The sequence below is a fragment of the Triticum aestivum genome, chromosome 3B (genome assembly GCF_018294505.1).
Source record: "Triticum aestivum cultivar Chinese Spring chromosome 3B, IWGSC CS RefSeq v2.1, whole genome shotgun sequence".
NCBI classification, from domain to species: Eukaryota; Viridiplantae; Streptophyta; class Magnoliopsida; order Poales; family Poaceae; genus Triticum; species Triticum aestivum.
In genome coordinates this window covers 81,405,167-81,424,164 of record NC_057801.1, presented here as the reverse complement: position 1 = coordinate 81,424,164, position 18,998 = coordinate 81,405,167, and the positions used below count along the sequence as shown (strand labels likewise).

Here is an 18,998-nt window from a genome sequence, read left to right as displayed (position 1 = left end):
TGGACACCACCAATGATCTAAAAGCGCTCAAGGTTTCGGGCTTGAAATGCTGGAATCTTGTCAACATCCAGGACCACTACAAGGTCTGGGGCAGTGCCAAGAACAAACTGAACTCCCTGGTTGACCTCGCCTTGGCCATCATCGACCCCTACTACATGAAGATGAAGGATGAGAGCAAGAAGGACAAGGACACCTGGCACGGTGTTTGGCATGAGAGACTGGATGAAGAGCATGTCAAGTACGCGGCCAATGACGCATACACAAGCTACGAGATGTACAGGCGGATCGTTGACATGAGGAAGTGTCTTGCTCATGCCCCAGCCGAGGGATCAAGCCACAGAGAAGTGGCGGGAGCATCACAAGAAGTAGATGACTAGACAATCATTTCTCCTACTTTAGAATGCAAGCAATTGTCTATTGAGGTGTGTGCGAATGATCTGTATTGTCACTTATGTAATTGGATGTTTATTTCAGTTACATATATACATGTTATTCTTTTGTAGACAGAGCAAATTACACGGCTTATGAGCAGCAATCATCTGTGTTATTACTGATCTTCACACACATTTCTGATCACGGACCTGTTGGCCACGTATCACACACATATTGTTCAGTTGAGCCGTTTCCATTGTGTTGCACAATAAAGGCTGCAAAGAGGGATCTATAGCAGCAAGGTCTATCGAGGTCTTTGTTTTGTAATTTTTGACATTTCTTGTTTTTTGAACACATGTTGATTGGCTTGAAGAAGGTCTATCTCGTTACTTTCTGATAATTGTTTATATGCAAGCAACTAGTTTACATTTTTCAAAGTTTTTTGTACGAACAGAATCGCACACAAACTTACTATAGTAACCGTCTGTGTTATAATTTCTCATCGCAAACAGTTCATTTGAGTGGGCTGTTTGCTGCGTATCACACACATCTGGTTTACACAAATCGTTTGTGTTCTTTTGGCTTATCGCAAATGCCACATATCACACACATCTTGTTAAGATGGACCGTTTCTGTTCTCTTGCCTAATCGAAAACAGTTCGTCCGAGTGAACCATATGTCATATATCACACACACCTTGATCTGGTTGACCGTTCTGTTGCATTCCCTAATAGCACACAGTTCATCGGAGGGAACTGTATGCCGTATATCGCACACACACATTGATATGGCTGCCCGTTTCTGTTGTTCTTCCTCATCGCTAACAGTTCTACTGGATCAACCGTATGCCCTGCATCGCACACGCAACTAAAATCTAAACCGTGTTTGATGCATCCGTCATCACAAATGTTTTGCACATTTTTGACGGTTTTCTTACACCACCGTTTGCGATTATTGCATCACACACGGTTTCTCGAAGGGTCTCTGATCGTAGTGTCGCGTTAGCAGCATCCTGCAGTAGTGAGAGAAAATAGGCGTGTGTGCCTTGATTGTATGGTGATACCTGGAGAGAGTGTTGTCCCTCAGCATAAGCTGATGATTGTTGACTTCCGCTTTCAGATCCATGTCCAGCGGGATAAGCGTGCCAAAGTCGCTAGAACGAAGTGGTAGAAGCTCAAGGGGTAGGTAGCTTAGGCGTTCAAGGAGAGGATCATTAAGGAGGGCCCTTGGGAGGAAGGAGGGGATGCGAACAATGTGTGGATGAAGATGGCGACTTGCATTCGTAAGGTGGTCTCAGAGGAGTTTGGAGTGTCCATGGGAAGGAGAAGCGAAGCTAAGGATACCTTGTGGTGGAATAATGATGTCAAAAGGCGATTAAGGAGAAGAAACATTGTTTCAGATGCCTATACCTGAATAGGAGTTCAAATAACATAGAGAAGTACAGGATGGCGAAGAAGGCTGCAAAGCGAGCTGTCAGTGAAGCAAGGGGTCAGGCGTATGAGGACCTCTACCAACAGCTAGGCACAAAGGAAGGTAAAAGGGATATCTATAAGATGGCCAAGATTTGCGAGAGGAAGACGAGGGATGTTGGCCAAGTCAAATGCATCAAGGACGGAGCAGACCAACTCTTGGGAAGGATGAGGATATTAAGCATAGATGGTGGGAGTACTTCGACAAGTTGTTCAATGGGGAGAATGAGAGTTCTACCATTGAACTGGACGACTCCTTTGATGAGACCAGCATGCGTTTTGTGCGGCGAATGCAGGAGTCTGAGGTCAAGGAGGCTTTAAGAAGGATGAAAGGAAGCAAGGCGCTGGGCCCTGATTGTATCCCCATTGAGGTGTGGAAAGGCCTCGGGGACATAGCGATAGTATGGCTAACCAAGCTTTTCAACCTCATTTTTCAGGCAAACAAGATGCTAGAAGAATGGAGACGGAGTATATTAGTACCAATCTGTTGGAAATATGCCCTAAAGGAAATAATAAAAGGATTATTATTATATTTCCTTGTTCATGATAATTTTCTTTATTCATGCTATAATTGTATTATCCGGAAATCGTAATACACGTGTGAATACATAGACCATAATATGTCCCTAGTAAGCCTCTAGTTGACTAGCTCGTTCATCAACAGATAGTCATGGTTTCCTGACTATGGACATTAGATGTCGTTGGTAATGGGATCACATCATTAGGAGAATGATGTGATGGACAAGACCCAATCCTAAGCATAGCACAAGATCGTGTAGTTCGTTTTGCTAGAACTTTTCAAATGTCAAGTATCTTTTCCTTAGACCATGAGATCGTGTAACTCCCGGATACCGTAGGAGTGCTTTGGGTGTACCAAACGTCACAACGTAACTGGGTGACTATAAAGGTGCATTACAGGTATCTCCGAAAGTGTCTGTTGGGTTGACACGGATCGAGACTGGGATTTTTCACTTCGTATTACGGAGAGGTATCACTGGGCCCACTCGGTAGTGCGTCATCATAATGAGCTCAAAGTGACCAAGTGTCTGGTCATGGGATCATGCATTACGGTACGAGTAAAGTGACTTGCCGGTAACGAGACTGAACGAGGTATTGGGATACCGACGATCGAGTCTCGGGCAAGTAACATATCGTCTGACAAAGGGAATAGTATACGGGGTTGCTTGAATCCTCGACATCGTGGTTCATCCGATGAGATCATCGAGGAGTATGTGGGAGCCAACATGGGTATCCAGATCCCGCTGTTGGTTATTGACCGGAGAGCCGTCTCGGTCATGTCTACATGTCTCCCGAACCCGTAGGGTCTACACACTTAAGGTTCGGTGACGCTAGGGTTGTATGAATATGAGTATGCAGCAAACCGAATGTTTTCGGAGTCCCGGATGAGATCCCGGACGTCACGAGGAGTTCCGGAATGGTCCGGAGGTAAAGAAAACTATATAGGAAGTGTTGTTTCGGCCATCGGGAAAGTTTCGGGGTCACCCGGTATTGTACCGGGACCACCGGAAGGGTCCCGGGGGTCCACCGGGTGGGGCCACCTATCCCGGAGGGCCCCGTGGGCTGAAGTGGGAGGGGAACCAGCCCCTAGTGGGCTGGTGCGCCCCCCTTGGGCCCCCCTGCGCCTAGGGTTGGAAACCCTAGGTGGGGGCGCACCACTTGCCTTGGGGGGCACTCCACCCCCCCTTGGCCGCCGCCCCCTTGGGAGATTGCATCTCCCAGGGCCGGCGCCCCCCCTGGGGGCCTATATAAAGGAGGGCAGGGGGAGGGCAGCCGCACCCTTGTGTCTTGGCGCCTCCCTCCCCTGCTACACCTCGTCCTCCTCCCGCAGCAGCTTGGCGAAGCCCTGCCGGAGTTCTGCTGCATCCACGACCACACCGTTGTGCTGCTGGATCATCATCAACCTCTCCTTCCCCCTTGCTGGATCAAGACGGAGGAGACGTCACGCTGACCGTACGTGTGTTGAACGCGGAGGTGCCGTCCGTTCGGCGCTAGGATCTCCGGTGATAGGATCACGACGAGAACGACTACTTCAACCCCGTTCTTTTGAACGCTTCCGCACGCGATCTACAAGTGGTATGTAGATGCAATCTCTCTCCCATGACTCGTTGCTTAGATGAACTCATAGATGGATCTTGATGAAACCATAGGAAAAAATTTTATTTTCTGCAACGTTCCCCACCAGTGGCATCGTGAGCTAGGTCTATGCGTAGTTCTCTATTGCACGAGTAGAACACAATTTTGTTGTGGGCGTAGATCTTGTCAACTTGCTTGCCGCTACTAGTCTTTTCTTGCTTCAGCGGTATTGTGGGATGAAGCGGCCCGGACCGACCTTACACGTACGCTTACGTGAGACAGGTTCCACCGACTGACATGCACTAGTTGCATAAGGTGGCTAGCGGGTGTCTGTCTCTCCTACTTTAGTTGGAGCGGATTCGACGAAAAGGGTCCTTATGAAGGGTAAATAGAAGTTGACAAAATCACGTTGTGGTTATTCGTAGGTAAGAAAACATTCTTGCTAGAACCCAATTGCAGCCACGTAAAAGATGCAACAACAATTAGAGGACGTCTAACTTGTTTTTGCAGCAATTGTCATGTGATGTGATATGGCCAGAAGTTGTGATGAATGATGAATGATATATTGTGATGTATGAGATCATGTTCTTGTAATAGGAATCACGACTTGCATGTCGATGAGTATGACAACCGGCAGGAGCCATAGGAGTTGTCTTTATTTTTGTATGACCTGCGTGTCATTGAAGAACGCCATGTAAATTACTTTACTTTATTGCTAAACGCGTTAGCCATAGAAGTAGAAGTAGTCGTTGGCGTGACAACTTCATGAAGACACAATGATGGAGATCATGATGATGGAGATCATGGTGTCATGCCGGTGACGAAGATGATCATGGAGCCCCGAAGATGGAGATCGAAGGAGCTATATGATATTGGCCATATCATGTCACTACTATATAATTGCATGTGATGTTTATTATGTTTTATGCATCTTGTTTACTTAGAACGGCGGTAGTAAATAAGATGATCCCTTATAATAATTTCAAGAAAGTGTTCCCCCTAACTGTGCACCGTTGCTAAAGTTCGTCGTTTCGAAGCACCACGTGATGATCGGGTGTGATAGATCCTTACGTTCACATACAACGGGTGTAAGACAGATTTACACATGCAGAACACTTAGGGTTAACTTGACGAGCCTAGCATGTACAGACATGGCCTCGGAACACAAGAGACCGAAAGGTCGAACATGAGTCGTATGGAAGATACGATCAACATGGAGATGTTCACCGATGATGACTAGTCCGTCTCACGTGATGATCGGACACGGCCTAGTCGACTCGGATCGTGTAACACTTAGATGACTAGAGGGATGTCAAATCTGAGTGGGAGTTCATTCAATAATTTGATTAGATGAACTTAATTATCATGAACTTAGTCTAAAACTTTTGCAAAATATGTCTTGTAGATCAAATGGCCAACGCTCATGTCAACATGAACTTCAACGCGTTCCTAGAGAAAACCAAGCTGAAAGATGATGGCAGCAACTATTCGGACTGGGTCCGGAACCTGAGGATCATCCTCATAGCAGCCAAGAAAGCATATGTCCTAGATGAACCGCTAGGTGAAGCACCCATCCCAGAGAACCAAGACGTTATGAACGTTTGGCAGTCACGTGCTGATGATTACTCCCTCGTTCAGTGCGGCATGCTTTACAGCTTAGAACCGGGGCTCCAAAAGCGTTTTGAGAAACACGGAGCATATGAGATGTTCGAGGAGCTGAAAATGGTTTTTCAAGCTCATGCCCGGGTCGAGAGATATGAAGTCTCCGACAAGTTCTATAGTTGTAAGATGGAGGAAAACAGTTCTGTCAGTGAGCACATACTCAAAATGTCTGGGTTGCACAACCGCCTGTCCCAGCTGGAGATCAACCTCCCGGACGAGGCGGTCATTGACAGAATCCTTCAGTCGCTCCCACCGAGCTACAAGAGCTTTGTGTTGAACTACAATATGCAGGGGATGGTGAAGACCATTCCTGAAGTATTTTCAATGCTGAAGTCAGCAGAGGTTGAAATCAAGAAAGAACATCAAGTGTTGATGGTCAATAAGACCACTAAGTTCAAGAAGGGCAAGGGTAAGAAGAACTTCAAGAAGGACGGCAAAGATGTTGCCGCGCCCGGTAAGCCAGTTGCCGGGAAGAAGTCAAAGAATGGACCCAAGCCTGAGACTGAGTGCTTTTATTGCAAGGGGAAGGGTCACTGGAAGCGGAACTGCCCCAAATACTTAGCGGACAAGAAGGCCGGCAACACTAAAGGTATATTTGATATACATGTAATTGATGTGTACCTTACCAGTACTCGTAGTAACTCCTGGGTATTTGATACCGGTGCCGTTGCTCATATTTGTAACTCACAGCAGGAGCTGCGGAATAAGCGGAGACTGGCGAAGGACGAGGTGACGATGCGCGTCGGGAATGGTTCCAAGGTCGATGTGATCGCCGTCGGCACGCTACCTCTACATTTACCCACGGGATTAGTTATGAACCTCAATAATTGTTATTTAGTGCCAAGTTTGAGCATGAACATTGTATCTGGATCTCGTTTAATACGAGATGGCTACTCATTTAAATCCGAGAATAATGGTTGTTCTATTTATATGAGAGATATGTTTTATGGTCATGCCCCGATGGTCAATGGTTTATTCTTAATGAATCTCGAACGTAATGTTACACATATTCATAGCGTGAATACCAAAAGATGTAAAGTTGATAACGATAGTCCCACATACTTGTGGCACTGCCGCCTTGGTCACATTGGTGTCAAGCGCATGAAGAAGCTCCATGCTGATGGACTTTTAGAGTCTCTCGATTATGAATCATTTGACACATGCGAACCATGCCTCATGGGCAAAATGACCAAGACTCCGTTCTCCGGAACAATGGAGCGAGCAACCAACTTATTGGAAATCATACATACCGATGTGTGCGGTCCAATGAGCGTTGAGGCTCGCGGAGGATATCGTTATGTTCTCACTCTCACTGATGACTTGAGTAGATATGGGTATGTCTACTTGATGAAACACAAGTCTGAGACCTTTGAAAAGTTCAAGGAATTTCAGAATGAGGTAGAGAATCAACGTGACCGAAAGATAAAGTTCCTACGATCAGATCGTGGAGGAGAATACTTAAGTCACGAATTTGGTACACACTTAAGGAAATGTGGAATCGTTTCACAACTCACGCCGCCTGGAACACCTCAGCGTAATGGTGTGTCCGAACGTCGTAATCGCACTCTATTGGATATGGTGCGGTCTATGATGTCTCTTACCGATTTACCGCTATCATTTTGGGGATACGCTCTAGAGACAGCTACATTCACTTTAAATAGGGCACCGTCTAAATCCGTTGAGACGACACCGTATGAATTATGGTTTGGGAAGAAACCTAAGCTGTCGTTTCTAAAAGTTTGGGGATGCGATGCTTATGTCAAGAAATTACAACCTGAAAAGCTCGAACCCAAGTCGGAAAAATGCGTCTTCATAGGATACCCTAAGGAAACCATTGGGTATACCTTCTACTTAAGATCCGAGGGCAAGACCTTTGTTGCCAAGAACGGATCCTTTCTGGAAAAAGAGTTTCTCTCGAAAGAAGTAAGTGGGAGGAAAGTAGAACTCGATGAAGTACTACCTCTTGAACCGGAAAGTAGTGCAGCTCAGGAAAATGTTCCTGTGGTGCCTACACCAACTGGAGAGGAAATTAATGATTATGATCAAGGTACTTCGGATCAAGTTGCTACTGAACCTCGTAGGTCCACAAGGACACGTTCCACACCAGAGTGGTATGGCAACCCTGTCCTGGAAATCATGTTGTTAGACAACGGTGAACCTTCGAACTATGAAGAAGCGATGGCGGGCCCAGATTCCAACAAATGGCTTGAAGCCATGCAATCTGAGATAGAATCCATGTATGGAAACAAAGTATGGACTTTGACAGACTTGCCCGATGATCGGCGAGCGATAGAAAACAAATGGATCTTTAAGAAGAAGACGGACGCGGATGGTAATATTACCATTTATAAAGCTCGACTTGTCGCTAAGGGTTATCGACAAGTTCAAGGGGTTGACTACGATGAGACTTTCTCTCCCGTAGCGAAGCTGAAGTCCGTCCGTATCATGTTAGCAATTGCCGCATACTATGATTATGAGATATGGCAGATGGACGTCAAAACAGCATTCCTTAACGTGCATCTTAAGGAAGAACTGTATATGATGCAGCCGGAGGGTTTTGTCGATCCTAAGAATGCTAACAAAGTATGCAAGCTCCAGCGATCCATTTATGGGCTGGTGCAAGCATCTCGGAGTTGGAACATTCGTTTTGATGAGATGATCAAAGCGTTTGGGTTTATGCAGACTTATGGAGAAGCCTGCGTTTACAAGAAAGTGAGTGGGAGCTCTGTAGCATTTCTCATATTATATGTAGATGACATACTTTTGATGGGAAATGATATAGAACTTTTGGACAGCATTAAGGCCTACTTGAATAAGGGTTTTTCAATGAAGGACCTTGGAGAAGCTGCTTACATATTAGGCATCAAGATCTATAGGGATAGATCAAGACGCCTCATAGGTCTTTCACAAAGCACATACCTTGATAAGATTTTGAAGAAGTTCAAAATGGATCAGTCCAAGAAAGGGTTCTTGCCTGTATTGCAAGGTGTGAGATTGAGCTCGGCTCAATGCCCGACCACGGCAAAAGATAAAGAAGAGATGAGTGTCATCCCCTATGCTTCAGCCATAGGATCTATTATGTATGCCATGCTGTGTACCAGACCTGATGTAAACCTTGCCGTAAGTTTGGTAGGAAGGTACCAAAGTAATCCCGGCAAGGAACACTGGACAGCGGTCAAGAATATCCTAAAGTACCTGAAAAGGACAAAGGACATGTTTCTCGTTTATGGAGGTGACGAAGAGCTCGCCGTAAAGGGTTACGTCGACGCTAGCTTCGACACAGATCTGGATGACTCTAAGTCACAAACCGGATACGTGTATATGTTGAATGGTGGAGCAGTAAGCTGGTGCAGCTGCAAGCAGAGCGTCGTGGCGGGATCTACATGTGAAGCGGAGTACATGGCAGCCTCGGAGGCAGCGCATGAAGCTATTTGGGTGAAGGAGTTCATCACCGACCTAGGAGTCATACCCAATGCGTCGGGGCCGATCAAACTCTTCTGTGACAACACTGGAGCTATTGCGCTTGCCAAGGAGCCCAGGTTTCACAAGAAGACCAGGCACATCAAGCGTCGTTTCAACTCCATCCGTGAAAATGTTCAAGATGGAGACATAGATATTTGCAAAGTACATACGGATCTGAATGTCGCAGATCCGTTGACTAAACCTCTCTCGCGAGCAAAACATGATCAATACCAGAACTCTATGGGTGTTCGATTCATCACAATGTAACTAGATTATTGACTCTAGTGCAAGTGGGAGACTGTTGGAAATATGCCCTAGAGGCAATAATAAAAGGATTATTATTATATTTCCTTGTTCATGATAATTGTCTTTATTCATGTTATAATTGTATTATCCAGAAATCATAATACACGTGTGAATACATAGACCATAATATGTCCCTAGTAAGCCTCTAGTTGACTAGCTCGTTCATCAACAGATAGTCATGGTTTCTTGACTATGGACATTAGATGTCGTTGATAACGGGATCACATCATTAGGAGAATGATGTGATGGACAAGACCCAATTCTAAGCATAGCACAAGATCGTGTAGTTCGTTTTGCTAGAACTTTTCAAATGTCAAGTATCTTTTCCTTAGACCATGAGATCGTGTAACTCCCGGATACCGTAAGAGTGCTTTGGGTGTACCAAACGTCACAACGTAACTGGGTGACTATAAAGGTGCATTACAGGTATCTCCGAAAGTGTCTAATGGGTTGACACGGATCGAGTCTGGGATTTGTCACTCCGTATTACGGAAAGGTATCACTGGGCCCACTCGGTAGTGCATCATCATAATGAGCTCAAAGTGACCAAGTGTCTGGTCACGGGATCATGCATTACGGTACGAGTAAAGTGACTTGCCGGTAACGAGACTGAACGAGGTATTGGGATACCGACGATCGAGTCTCGGGCAAGTAACATACCGTCTGACAAAGGGAATAGTATACGTGGTTGCTTGAATCCTCGACATCGTGGTTCATCCGATGAGATCATCGAGGAGTATGTGGGAGCCAACATGGGTATCCAGATCCCGCTGTTGGTTATTGACCGGAGAGTCGTCTCGGTCATGTCTACATGTCTCCCGAACCCGTAGGGTCTACACACTTAAGGTTCGGTGACGCTAGGGTTGTATGAATATGAGTATGCAGCAAACCGAATGTTGTTCAGAGTCCCGGATGAGATCCCGGACATCACGAGGAGTTCCGGAATGGTCCGGAGGTAAAGAAAACTATATAGGAAGTGCTGTTTCGGCCATCAGGAGAGTTTCGGGGTCACCCGGTATTGTACCGGGACCACCGAAAGGGTCCCGGGGGTCCACCGGGTGGGGCCACCTATCCTGGAGGGCCCCGTGGGCTGAAGTGGGAGGGGAACCAGCCCCTAGTGGGCTGGTGCGCCCCCCTTGGGCCCCCTGCGCCTAGGGTTGGAAACCCTAGGTGGGGGGCGCACCACTTGCCTTGGGGGGCACTCCACCCCCCCTTGGCCGCCGCCCCCTTGGGAGATTGCATCTCCCAGTGTTGGCGCCCCCCTGGGGGCCTATATAAAGGAGGGCAGGGGGGAGGGCAGCCGCACCCTTGTGTCTTGGCGCCTCCCTCCCTGCTACACCTCGTCCTCCTCCCGCAGCAGCTTGGCGAAGCCCTGCCGAAGTTCTGCTGCATCCACCACCACACCGTCGTGCTACTGGATCATCATCAACCTCTCCTTCCCCCTTGCTGGATCAAGACGGAGGAGATGTCACGCTGACCGTACGTGTGTTGAACGCGGAGGTGCCGTCCGTTCGGCGCTAGGATCTCCGGTGATAGGATCACGACGAGAACGACTACTTCAACCCCGTTCTTTTGAACGCTTCCGCACGCGATCTACAAGTGGTATGTAGATGCAATCTCTCTCCCATGACTCGTTGCTTAGATGAACTCATAGATGGATCTTGGTGAAACCATAGGAAAAATTTTTATTTTCTGCAACGTTCCCCAACACAATCTTCAAGAACAAGGGGGTGTTTAGAGTTGTACTAATTACCATGGAATTAAGCTGATGATCCCTACAATGAAGCTATGGAGAGAGTCATTGAGCACCGCTTAAGAAGAATGACAAGTGTGACCAAAAATCAATTTGGTTTCATGCCTGGGAGGTCGACCATGGAAGGCATTTTCTTGGTACGGCAACTTATGGAGACATACAGGGAGCAAAAGAAGGACTTGCATATGGTGTTCATTGACTTGGAGAAGGCCTATGATAAGATACCATGGAATGTCATATGGTGGGCCTTGGAGAAACACAAAGTCCCGGCAAAGTACATTACCCTCATCAAGGACATGTATGATAATGTTGTGACAAGTGTTCGATCAAGTGATGTCGACATTGATGACTTCCCGATTAAGATAGGACTGCATCGGGGTCATCTTAATTTGAGCCCTTATCTTTTTGCCTTGGTGATGGATGAGGTCACAAGGGATATACAAGGAGATATCCCATGGTGTATGCTCTTTGTGGATGATGTGGTGCTAGTTGACGATAGTCAGACGGGGGTAAATAGGAAGTTAGAGTTATGGAGATGAACTTGGAATCGAAAGGGTTTAGGCTTACTAGAACTAAAACTGAGTACATGATGTACGTTTTAGTACTACTAGACCCGAGGAGGAGGAGGTTAGCCCTGATGGGCATGTGGTCCCTCAGAAGGACATCTTTAGATATTGGGGTCAATGCTGTAGAAGGATGGGGGTACAAATGAAGATGTGAACCATCGAATCAAAGCCGGATGGATGAAGTGGCGCCAAGCTTCTGGCATTCCCTGTGACAAGAGAGTGCCACAAAAGCTAAAAGGCAAGTTCTACAGGACGGCGGTTCGACCCGCAATGTTGTATGGTGCTGAGTGTTGGCTGACTAAAAGGCGACATGTTCGATAGTTAGGTGTGGCGAAGATGCGTATGTTCAGATGGATGTGTGACCACACGAGGAAGGATCAAGTCCGGAATGATGATATACGAGATAGAGTTGGGGTAGCACCAATTGAAGAGAAACTTGTTCAAGATCGTATGAGATGGTTTGGGCATATTCATCCCAGGCCTCCAGAAGCACCAGTGCATAGCGGACGGCTAAAACATGCAGAGAATTTTAAAAAAGGTCAGGGTAGACCGAATTTGACATGGGAGGAGTTCGTAAAGAGATATCTGGAGGATTGGATTATCTCGAAAGAACTAGCTATGGACAAGGGTGCATGAAAACTTGTTATTCATGTGCCCGAACCATGAGTTGGTCGCGAGATCTTATGGGTTTCACCACTAGCCTACCCCAATTTGTTTGGGACTAAAGGCGTTGTCGTTGTTGTTGTTGTTGTTGTTGTTGTTCTTGTTGTTGTTGTTGTTGTTATTGTTGTTGTTGTCTATTATGTTCCTGTCCCCACCAAAGTTCATATATAATTTCCATCGTGTGTTCATAATTTCTGGTTGTGTTAACGTGTGCGTATGCCTTGTACACTCGCAGATTTATCCATGCAAAAACTTGGCAGTGATGCGCTTCGTGAGCTTCAGAGTGCTCTGTTTCCTTGTTCCCCAGGTTTGTGAATGCCTTTAATCTCCAAAGTTAGAGACAAAGAGTTTATTACCACTCTATTTACATCATGCAACAGGTTACGAGGTAGATTATTTTCTGCCCGAAGTCATCATAGATTATGTGGAAGATAGTAGAAGTGTAGAACATTTCACAAATTTATAGAAAGTAAGAGGGGTGGAACTTGGATTCGTAACTGTGTTATTAGCATTGAGCAAGAAATATATCATATGCTTGACTTAACCTTTTTTTCAAGACCAGACCAAACGGGGAGAAGTGAAGACCTGCTGTTAAGGAGACCCAGAAGGCCTGGAAACCCAACCCACAGAATTTAACCAATGTAGCTTTTATTTTTTGCGAAATCAATGTGGCTTTATTTTGATCCACCGTGAGCTTGTATTTCATTTAATGCTGCATATCTGAATTAAGTTTTGTGAGTGTGTGTGTGTGTGTGTGTGTGCAGGTTAGCTAAATCAAGCCATTAGAGACTGGACATTGTATAGGTTAGCAAAATCAAACTATCATAGTCTGTGTTTCTGTTGCTGGATTTATAAGGCTAGTAAATGGCATGGTAGAATTGTTTTTTAATTTCTTTTTGAAGCAAACCTGTAAGGATTTCTTATCACAGAGATTTTTTATAAATTTTATAAAGTATACATTAGGGCCTACGAGGAAAAAGGAATAAAAAGAATAGCATACAGACTTGTCATGTGAAAGGATATGCCTTTTCTTTAACCGGATATATGCCTAATTATTGTTTTACTGCAACATGTTTGCTTTGTCAGGTGTTACTAGTAACGAAACAGTCTGCTTTCTCAGGTAAAGAAACTAGATCCGGCTATCTATAGGTTAAGCAAATTCATACATTAAAAAACGAATTTCACAAAATGTGCAAGAAATTTGGAAAAAAATCACGAAATTGAAAATTCATGAGAGAAAAAAGTTCATGAATTTGAAAAGGTGAAAAATTGATTTTTTTCCCTTTTGCAAATTTAAAAAAATAAAGGAAAAAATACAAGAATAGCTAAAAAATAATTCAAAGGAAAAATAAAAAGCACGCGGAACATTCTAGTAAAGTCGGTTGAAAATGAAGCTCAACGGATACCTCTAACATGAGCCAGCCCAGTAGCATGGGGGCAGGTTGCTCGCGTCGACTGCGTGACACGGGTCTACCCATAGAGCACAGTCACAGCTAGCCACCGAACCTCACGCCTGCCTTTTTTTTAATTTGGTCTGTATATTTTTAAGTAGAAAAAATCAAGAATTCAAAAAATGTTTTTTTGCAAATACAGAAAATGTCCATGAATTAGTATATTATTCACAAAATTTAAAAATGTTCATGAATTCGAAATATTGTGCAAATTTTAAAATGTTCATGAATTCAATAAATGTAGCAAATTCAAACGGGATTCATTGTATTTTAAAAAATTAAAAATTTAAAAACAAGATTTTGAAAAACTTTTTTGAATTCAAAAACTATCTGGGGACTTAAAATAAATTTTTTTAAATAAAAAATGTACATGAATTCAATTTTTGATTTTTTTTTTGAATTTTCTGAAATAAAAAACAAAAAACGGAATAAAAATAAAAAGGAACAAAAAATAAAAAAGGAAAACCGAATAGAACAGTAAAAGAAAAGAAAACGGTTCGGGAACGTTCTAGAAGGTTCCCAAAACCGGCGAGGAGGTTCCTAAAACCGATCAATGTGGTTCGCTTGTTTCGCCTCAATTTATAATGGGCCGGCCCGTCTACCTACCACTGGTGAGTGATCGCTATGCAAACGATTGCTATGGAATAAGGCGTTTGCAATGAGCTGGAGAGCTATCTCCGTGACGTGCAAGGACATGCCACCATGGTCAGCAAATGCTATAATCTGAAGGAGTACGTGGAGTATCAAGAGCTGAAAGCAGAAGACGAACAGGGCAAGCGGGCAAATAGTTCTCGTAGGAGTTGACCGAGGACGAAACTTGAAGCAACATCAACCATCCCTTGACAACACATGGACTATGAGAATGATTGTCCCAAAAAAAACACCTCCAGAAAGTGATCAATTGAACAGCACGCAATCGTTGTGGATCTCAGTTCATATGTTTTCACCCTGAAGATTACATCGAATAATCTCCAAACAATAAATTCAATAATAGAGCAAGGAAGCACATCACCATGACACCACCAACTAAGGTTGGGCCTTGTTTTTTCGCTCGGCGTAGCGCGTTATTTCTTCTAGTGCAATACTAACTATGTGCCAAATTCATCTTAAGAAAAAATCCATGTGCCAAATTTGTACTACTAGAAAATCAGTCACACCGAGCATCATCACCAACACAAAAATATGCAGAGTCAGATGGAATAAATGCCCCCAAACTGACGATGGTCCTGGACGCTGGCGCCGGAAGGAGCAAGGAAGCTTCCTCGCATCCAGGGGCATGTCAGAAGGAAGCGGATCGGGTGGAAGCAAAGACCCGCCTCGTCTTGTCAAGATCCGTGCCGCTCGACATCGCCGGCGTCGTCCCTCGCCACGTCGATGCGCACCTCGGGACGGGCCGCGGCGTCGTCTGGCGCCTCGACGGCGGCGCGGCACAGGGGGCACGTGGAGTTCCCGCGGAACCAGGCGTCGATGCACTCGACGTGGAAGCGGTGGCCGCACCGTGGCAGCGCGTGCGCCTCCTCGCCGCGCTCGAACTCGGCGAGGCAGACCGCGCAGTCCCCGGCGTCGACGGCAGCGGCGACCACGGGTAGCGCGCGGAGCACCGCGGGGTCGAGGGGGTCGAGCCGCCGCGGCGAAGGCGCTTCGACGTAGATGGCGAGGGTGCGGCCGAGGCGGCGGCCCTCTCGCGCGCGCCGGCGCCGGCCGCTGTTTCTGTTGCTGGATTTATATGGCTAGTAAATGGCATGCTGGAATTGTTTTTTATTTTCTTTTTGAAGCAAACCAGTAAGGATTTCTTATCGCAGAGTTTTTTTATAAATTTTATAAAGTATACATTAGGGCTTACGAGGAAAAAATAATAAAAAGAATAGCATACAGAATTGTCATGTGAAGGATATGCCTTTTTTTTAACCGGATATATGCCTAATTATTGTTTTACTGCAACATGTTTGCTTTGTCAGGTGTTACTAGTAACGAAACAGTCTGCTTTCTCAGGTAAAGAAACTAGATCCGGCTATCTATAGGTTAAGAAAATTCATACATTAAAAAACGAATTTCACAAAATGTGCAAGAATTTTGGAAAAAAATCACGACTTTGAAAATTCATGAAAGAAAAAGGTTCATGAATTTGAAAAGGTGAAAAATTGAATTTGTTTCCCCTTTTGAAAATTTAAAAAATAGAAAAATAAATAAAGGAAAAAATACAAGAAGAACTAAAAAAGAATTCAAATGAAAAATAAAAAGCACGCGGAACATTCTAGTCACAAAATCGGCTGAAAATGAAGCTCAACGGATACCTCTAACATGAGTCAGCCCAGTAGTATGGGGGCAGGTTGCTCGCGTCGACTGCGTGACACGGGTCTGGCCCATAGAGCACAGTCACAGCTAGCCACCGAAGCTCACGCCTGCCTTTTTTTTTCTAATTTGGTCTGTATATTTTTAAGTAGAAAAAATCACGAATTCAAAATTGTTTTTTTGCAAATACAGAAAATGTCCATGAATTAGTATATTATTCAGAAAATTTAAAAATATTCATGAATTCGAAATATTGTGCAAATTTTAAAATGTTCATGAATTCAATAAATGTAGCTAATTCAAAAGGGATTCATGTATTTTTAAAAATAAAAATTTTAAAAACAAGATTTTGAAAAACTTCTGTGAATTCAAAAACTATTTGGGGACTTAAAATAAATGTTTTTAATTAAAAAAATGTACATGAATTCAATTTTTTTAAAAAAATTGAAATTTGTTAAATAAAAAACAAAAAACAGAATGAAAATAAAAAGGAACAAAAAATTAAAAAAAATCTGGATACTGCAATTGGCTTGTGCTAAGTGTAAGCTATGGGATAAGGCGTTTGCAATGAGCTGGAGAGCTATCTCAATGACGTGCAAGGACATGCCACCATGGTCAGCAAATACTATAACCTGAAGGAGTACGTGGAGTATCAAGAGCTGAAAGCGGAAGACGGACAGGGCAATCAGGCCAATAGTTCTTGTAGGCGTTGACCGAGGACGAAATTTGAAGCAACACCAACCATCCTTTAACAACACATGGACTATGAGAATGATTGTTCGAAAAAAAAACGGCTCTAGGAAGTCATCAATTGAACGGCACGCAATCGTTGTGGATCTCAGGTCATATGTTTTCACCCTGAAGATTACATCGAACAATCTCCAAACAATACATTCAATAATAGAGCAACGAAGTACATCACCATGACACCACCAACTAAGATCGGGCCTTAGGGTTTCGCTCGGCGTAGCGCGTTATTTCTTCTAGTGCAATACTAACTATGTGCCAAATTCATCTTAAGAAAAAATCCATGTGCCAAATTTGTACTACTAGAAAATTAGTCACACCGAGCATCATCACCAACACAAAAAATACGCAGAGTCAGATGGAATAAATGCCCCCAAACCGATGATGGTCCTGGACGCTGGTGCCGGAAGGAGCAAGGAAGCTTCCTGGCGTCCAGGGGCACGTCAGAAGGAAGCGGGTCGGGTGGAAGCAGAGACCCGCCTCGTCTTGTCAAGATCCGTGCCGCTCGACATCGCCGGCGCTCCGCCCTTGGCCGCGGCGTCGTCGTCGGCCGCCACATCGACGCGCACCTCGGGACGGGCCACGGCGTCGTCCGGCGCCTCGACGGCGGCGCGGCACAGGGGGCACGTGGAGTTCCCGCGGAACCAGGCGTCGATGCAGTCGACGTGGAACCGGTGGCCGCACCGCGGCAGCGCGCGCGCCTCCTCGCCGCGCTCGAACTCGGCGAGGCAGACCGCGCAGTCCCCGGCGCCGACGGCCGCGGCGACCACGGGGAGCGCGCGGAGCACCGCGGGGTCGAGGGGGTCGAGCCGCCGCAGCGAAGGCGCCTCGACGTAGATGGCCAGGGTGCGGTGGAGGCGGCGACCCTCTCGCGCGCGCCGGCGCCGGCCGCTGTTGTAGAGGTGCAGGGCGATGAGGGCCAGGAGGACGGCCGCGAACGCCCCGGCCGCGACGAACAGGAGCTTGCCGGCCGTGGCGTAGCTCGAGGGAGCGTCCACCTCCACCACCGGACCGGTGTTCGGCTTAGGCACATGTGGCACCGGTGGAACTGGTTCCGGGCTGCTGCATGCGCGGAGTTCGGGGCGGCGGTGGCATAGGTTCTCGCCGGTGTATTCGCTGGGGTGCGCGCCCATGGCCGCGGCACGTAGAATAGATAGATCGTAGCTGCACTGCACACCCAACAAAGCAAAAAAGAAGGGAACTGCTTTGTGGCCGGGGCACCGGCCGAACCGTTGCGCCGGTCCCACGCGGGCCACTCGATGGAAGCGAGGCGAAGCGCATCGTACGCTCGCGCTCCTCCCGATCCCCTTCTTCCTCCTTCAGATCCCGCCGCCGGCTAGCCCCAACTCCGCGCAGATCTCGCCGTCGCCGTCGCCGCTCGCCCTCTCCTTCTTTTTCCGCTGGCCACCTTCCCCCCCCCCCCCCCCCCCCCGCGGGCTGCAGGTTCCTTCCGCGCCCGGCGAGCCGGAGCTGGAAGCCGCCATGGAATATACCATCCGCGAGCTGCTGTTCGTACTCCCCTGTGCTGGAACCGTCCACCGGAGATGCTTCAACCACGGCAGCGCGAGTGCGCGACCTCCTCCCCTACCGCTGCAACCATCTGCTTCAAGACGAACTTTGGAAGCATTTTTTTTCTCCTCCACCGATGTTGCAACCGACCACCAAAAAAGCTACAATCGTTCAATTCGAGAGCTTCAACTAGCGGTATATCAAGCTTCAACCGGACACCATGCACTGAAAAAAGCTACAACCGTTCATACGAAAAGCTTCAACCATAGTACGAAAAGCTTCAACAAAAGGTTAAAAAAGCTTCAACCAGATATGCATGAAAAGCTTTTCAAGAAGTCATTGCCATGGCGGAATGCTACAACCATCGACATAAAATGCTACAAACCCTTGATGAAAAAAGCTTCAACCCGCTTTATACAAAGATTCAACCAACTGTATAGAAAAGCTTCACCCCCACGAGTACACAACGAAAAAAGTTGCAATTGTTGACATGAAAAGTTTCAACCGTAATTCTGAAAAGCTTCAACCGTATTTCTGAAAAGCTTCTACGAGACCGTGACAAAAAGCTCGAATCGGCAACTCACCATTGATGCAACTGACTACTGCGGTGGCTTCCCGGCGGAGCTGCAACGGCGACGAACTCCAGGGACCG

General features: G+C 46.1%; 1 protein-coding gene across 1 annotated transcript; it reads right to left on the bottom strand.

Moving 5' to 3' along the window:
* Window positions 1-16,932: 16,932 nt before the first annotated feature.
* On the bottom strand, window positions 16,933-18,231 carry LOC123064877 (RING-H2 finger protein ATL5-like). Its single transcript, XM_044488275.1, has one exon. It carries the CDS (start codon window positions 17,968-17,970, stop codon window positions 17,281-17,283), a length of 690 nt encoding a protein of 229 aa, XP_044344210.1. The 5' UTR covers window positions 17,971-18,231; the 3' UTR covers window positions 16,933-17,280.
* Window positions 18,232-18,998: the final 767 nt, after the last annotated feature.

Excerpts from the sequence above, each read along its gene's own strand:
- LOC123064877 (XM_044488275.1), bottom strand. The coding sequence starts at position 17,970 with ATGGGCGCGCACCCCAGCGAATACACCGGCGAGAACCTATGCCACCGC.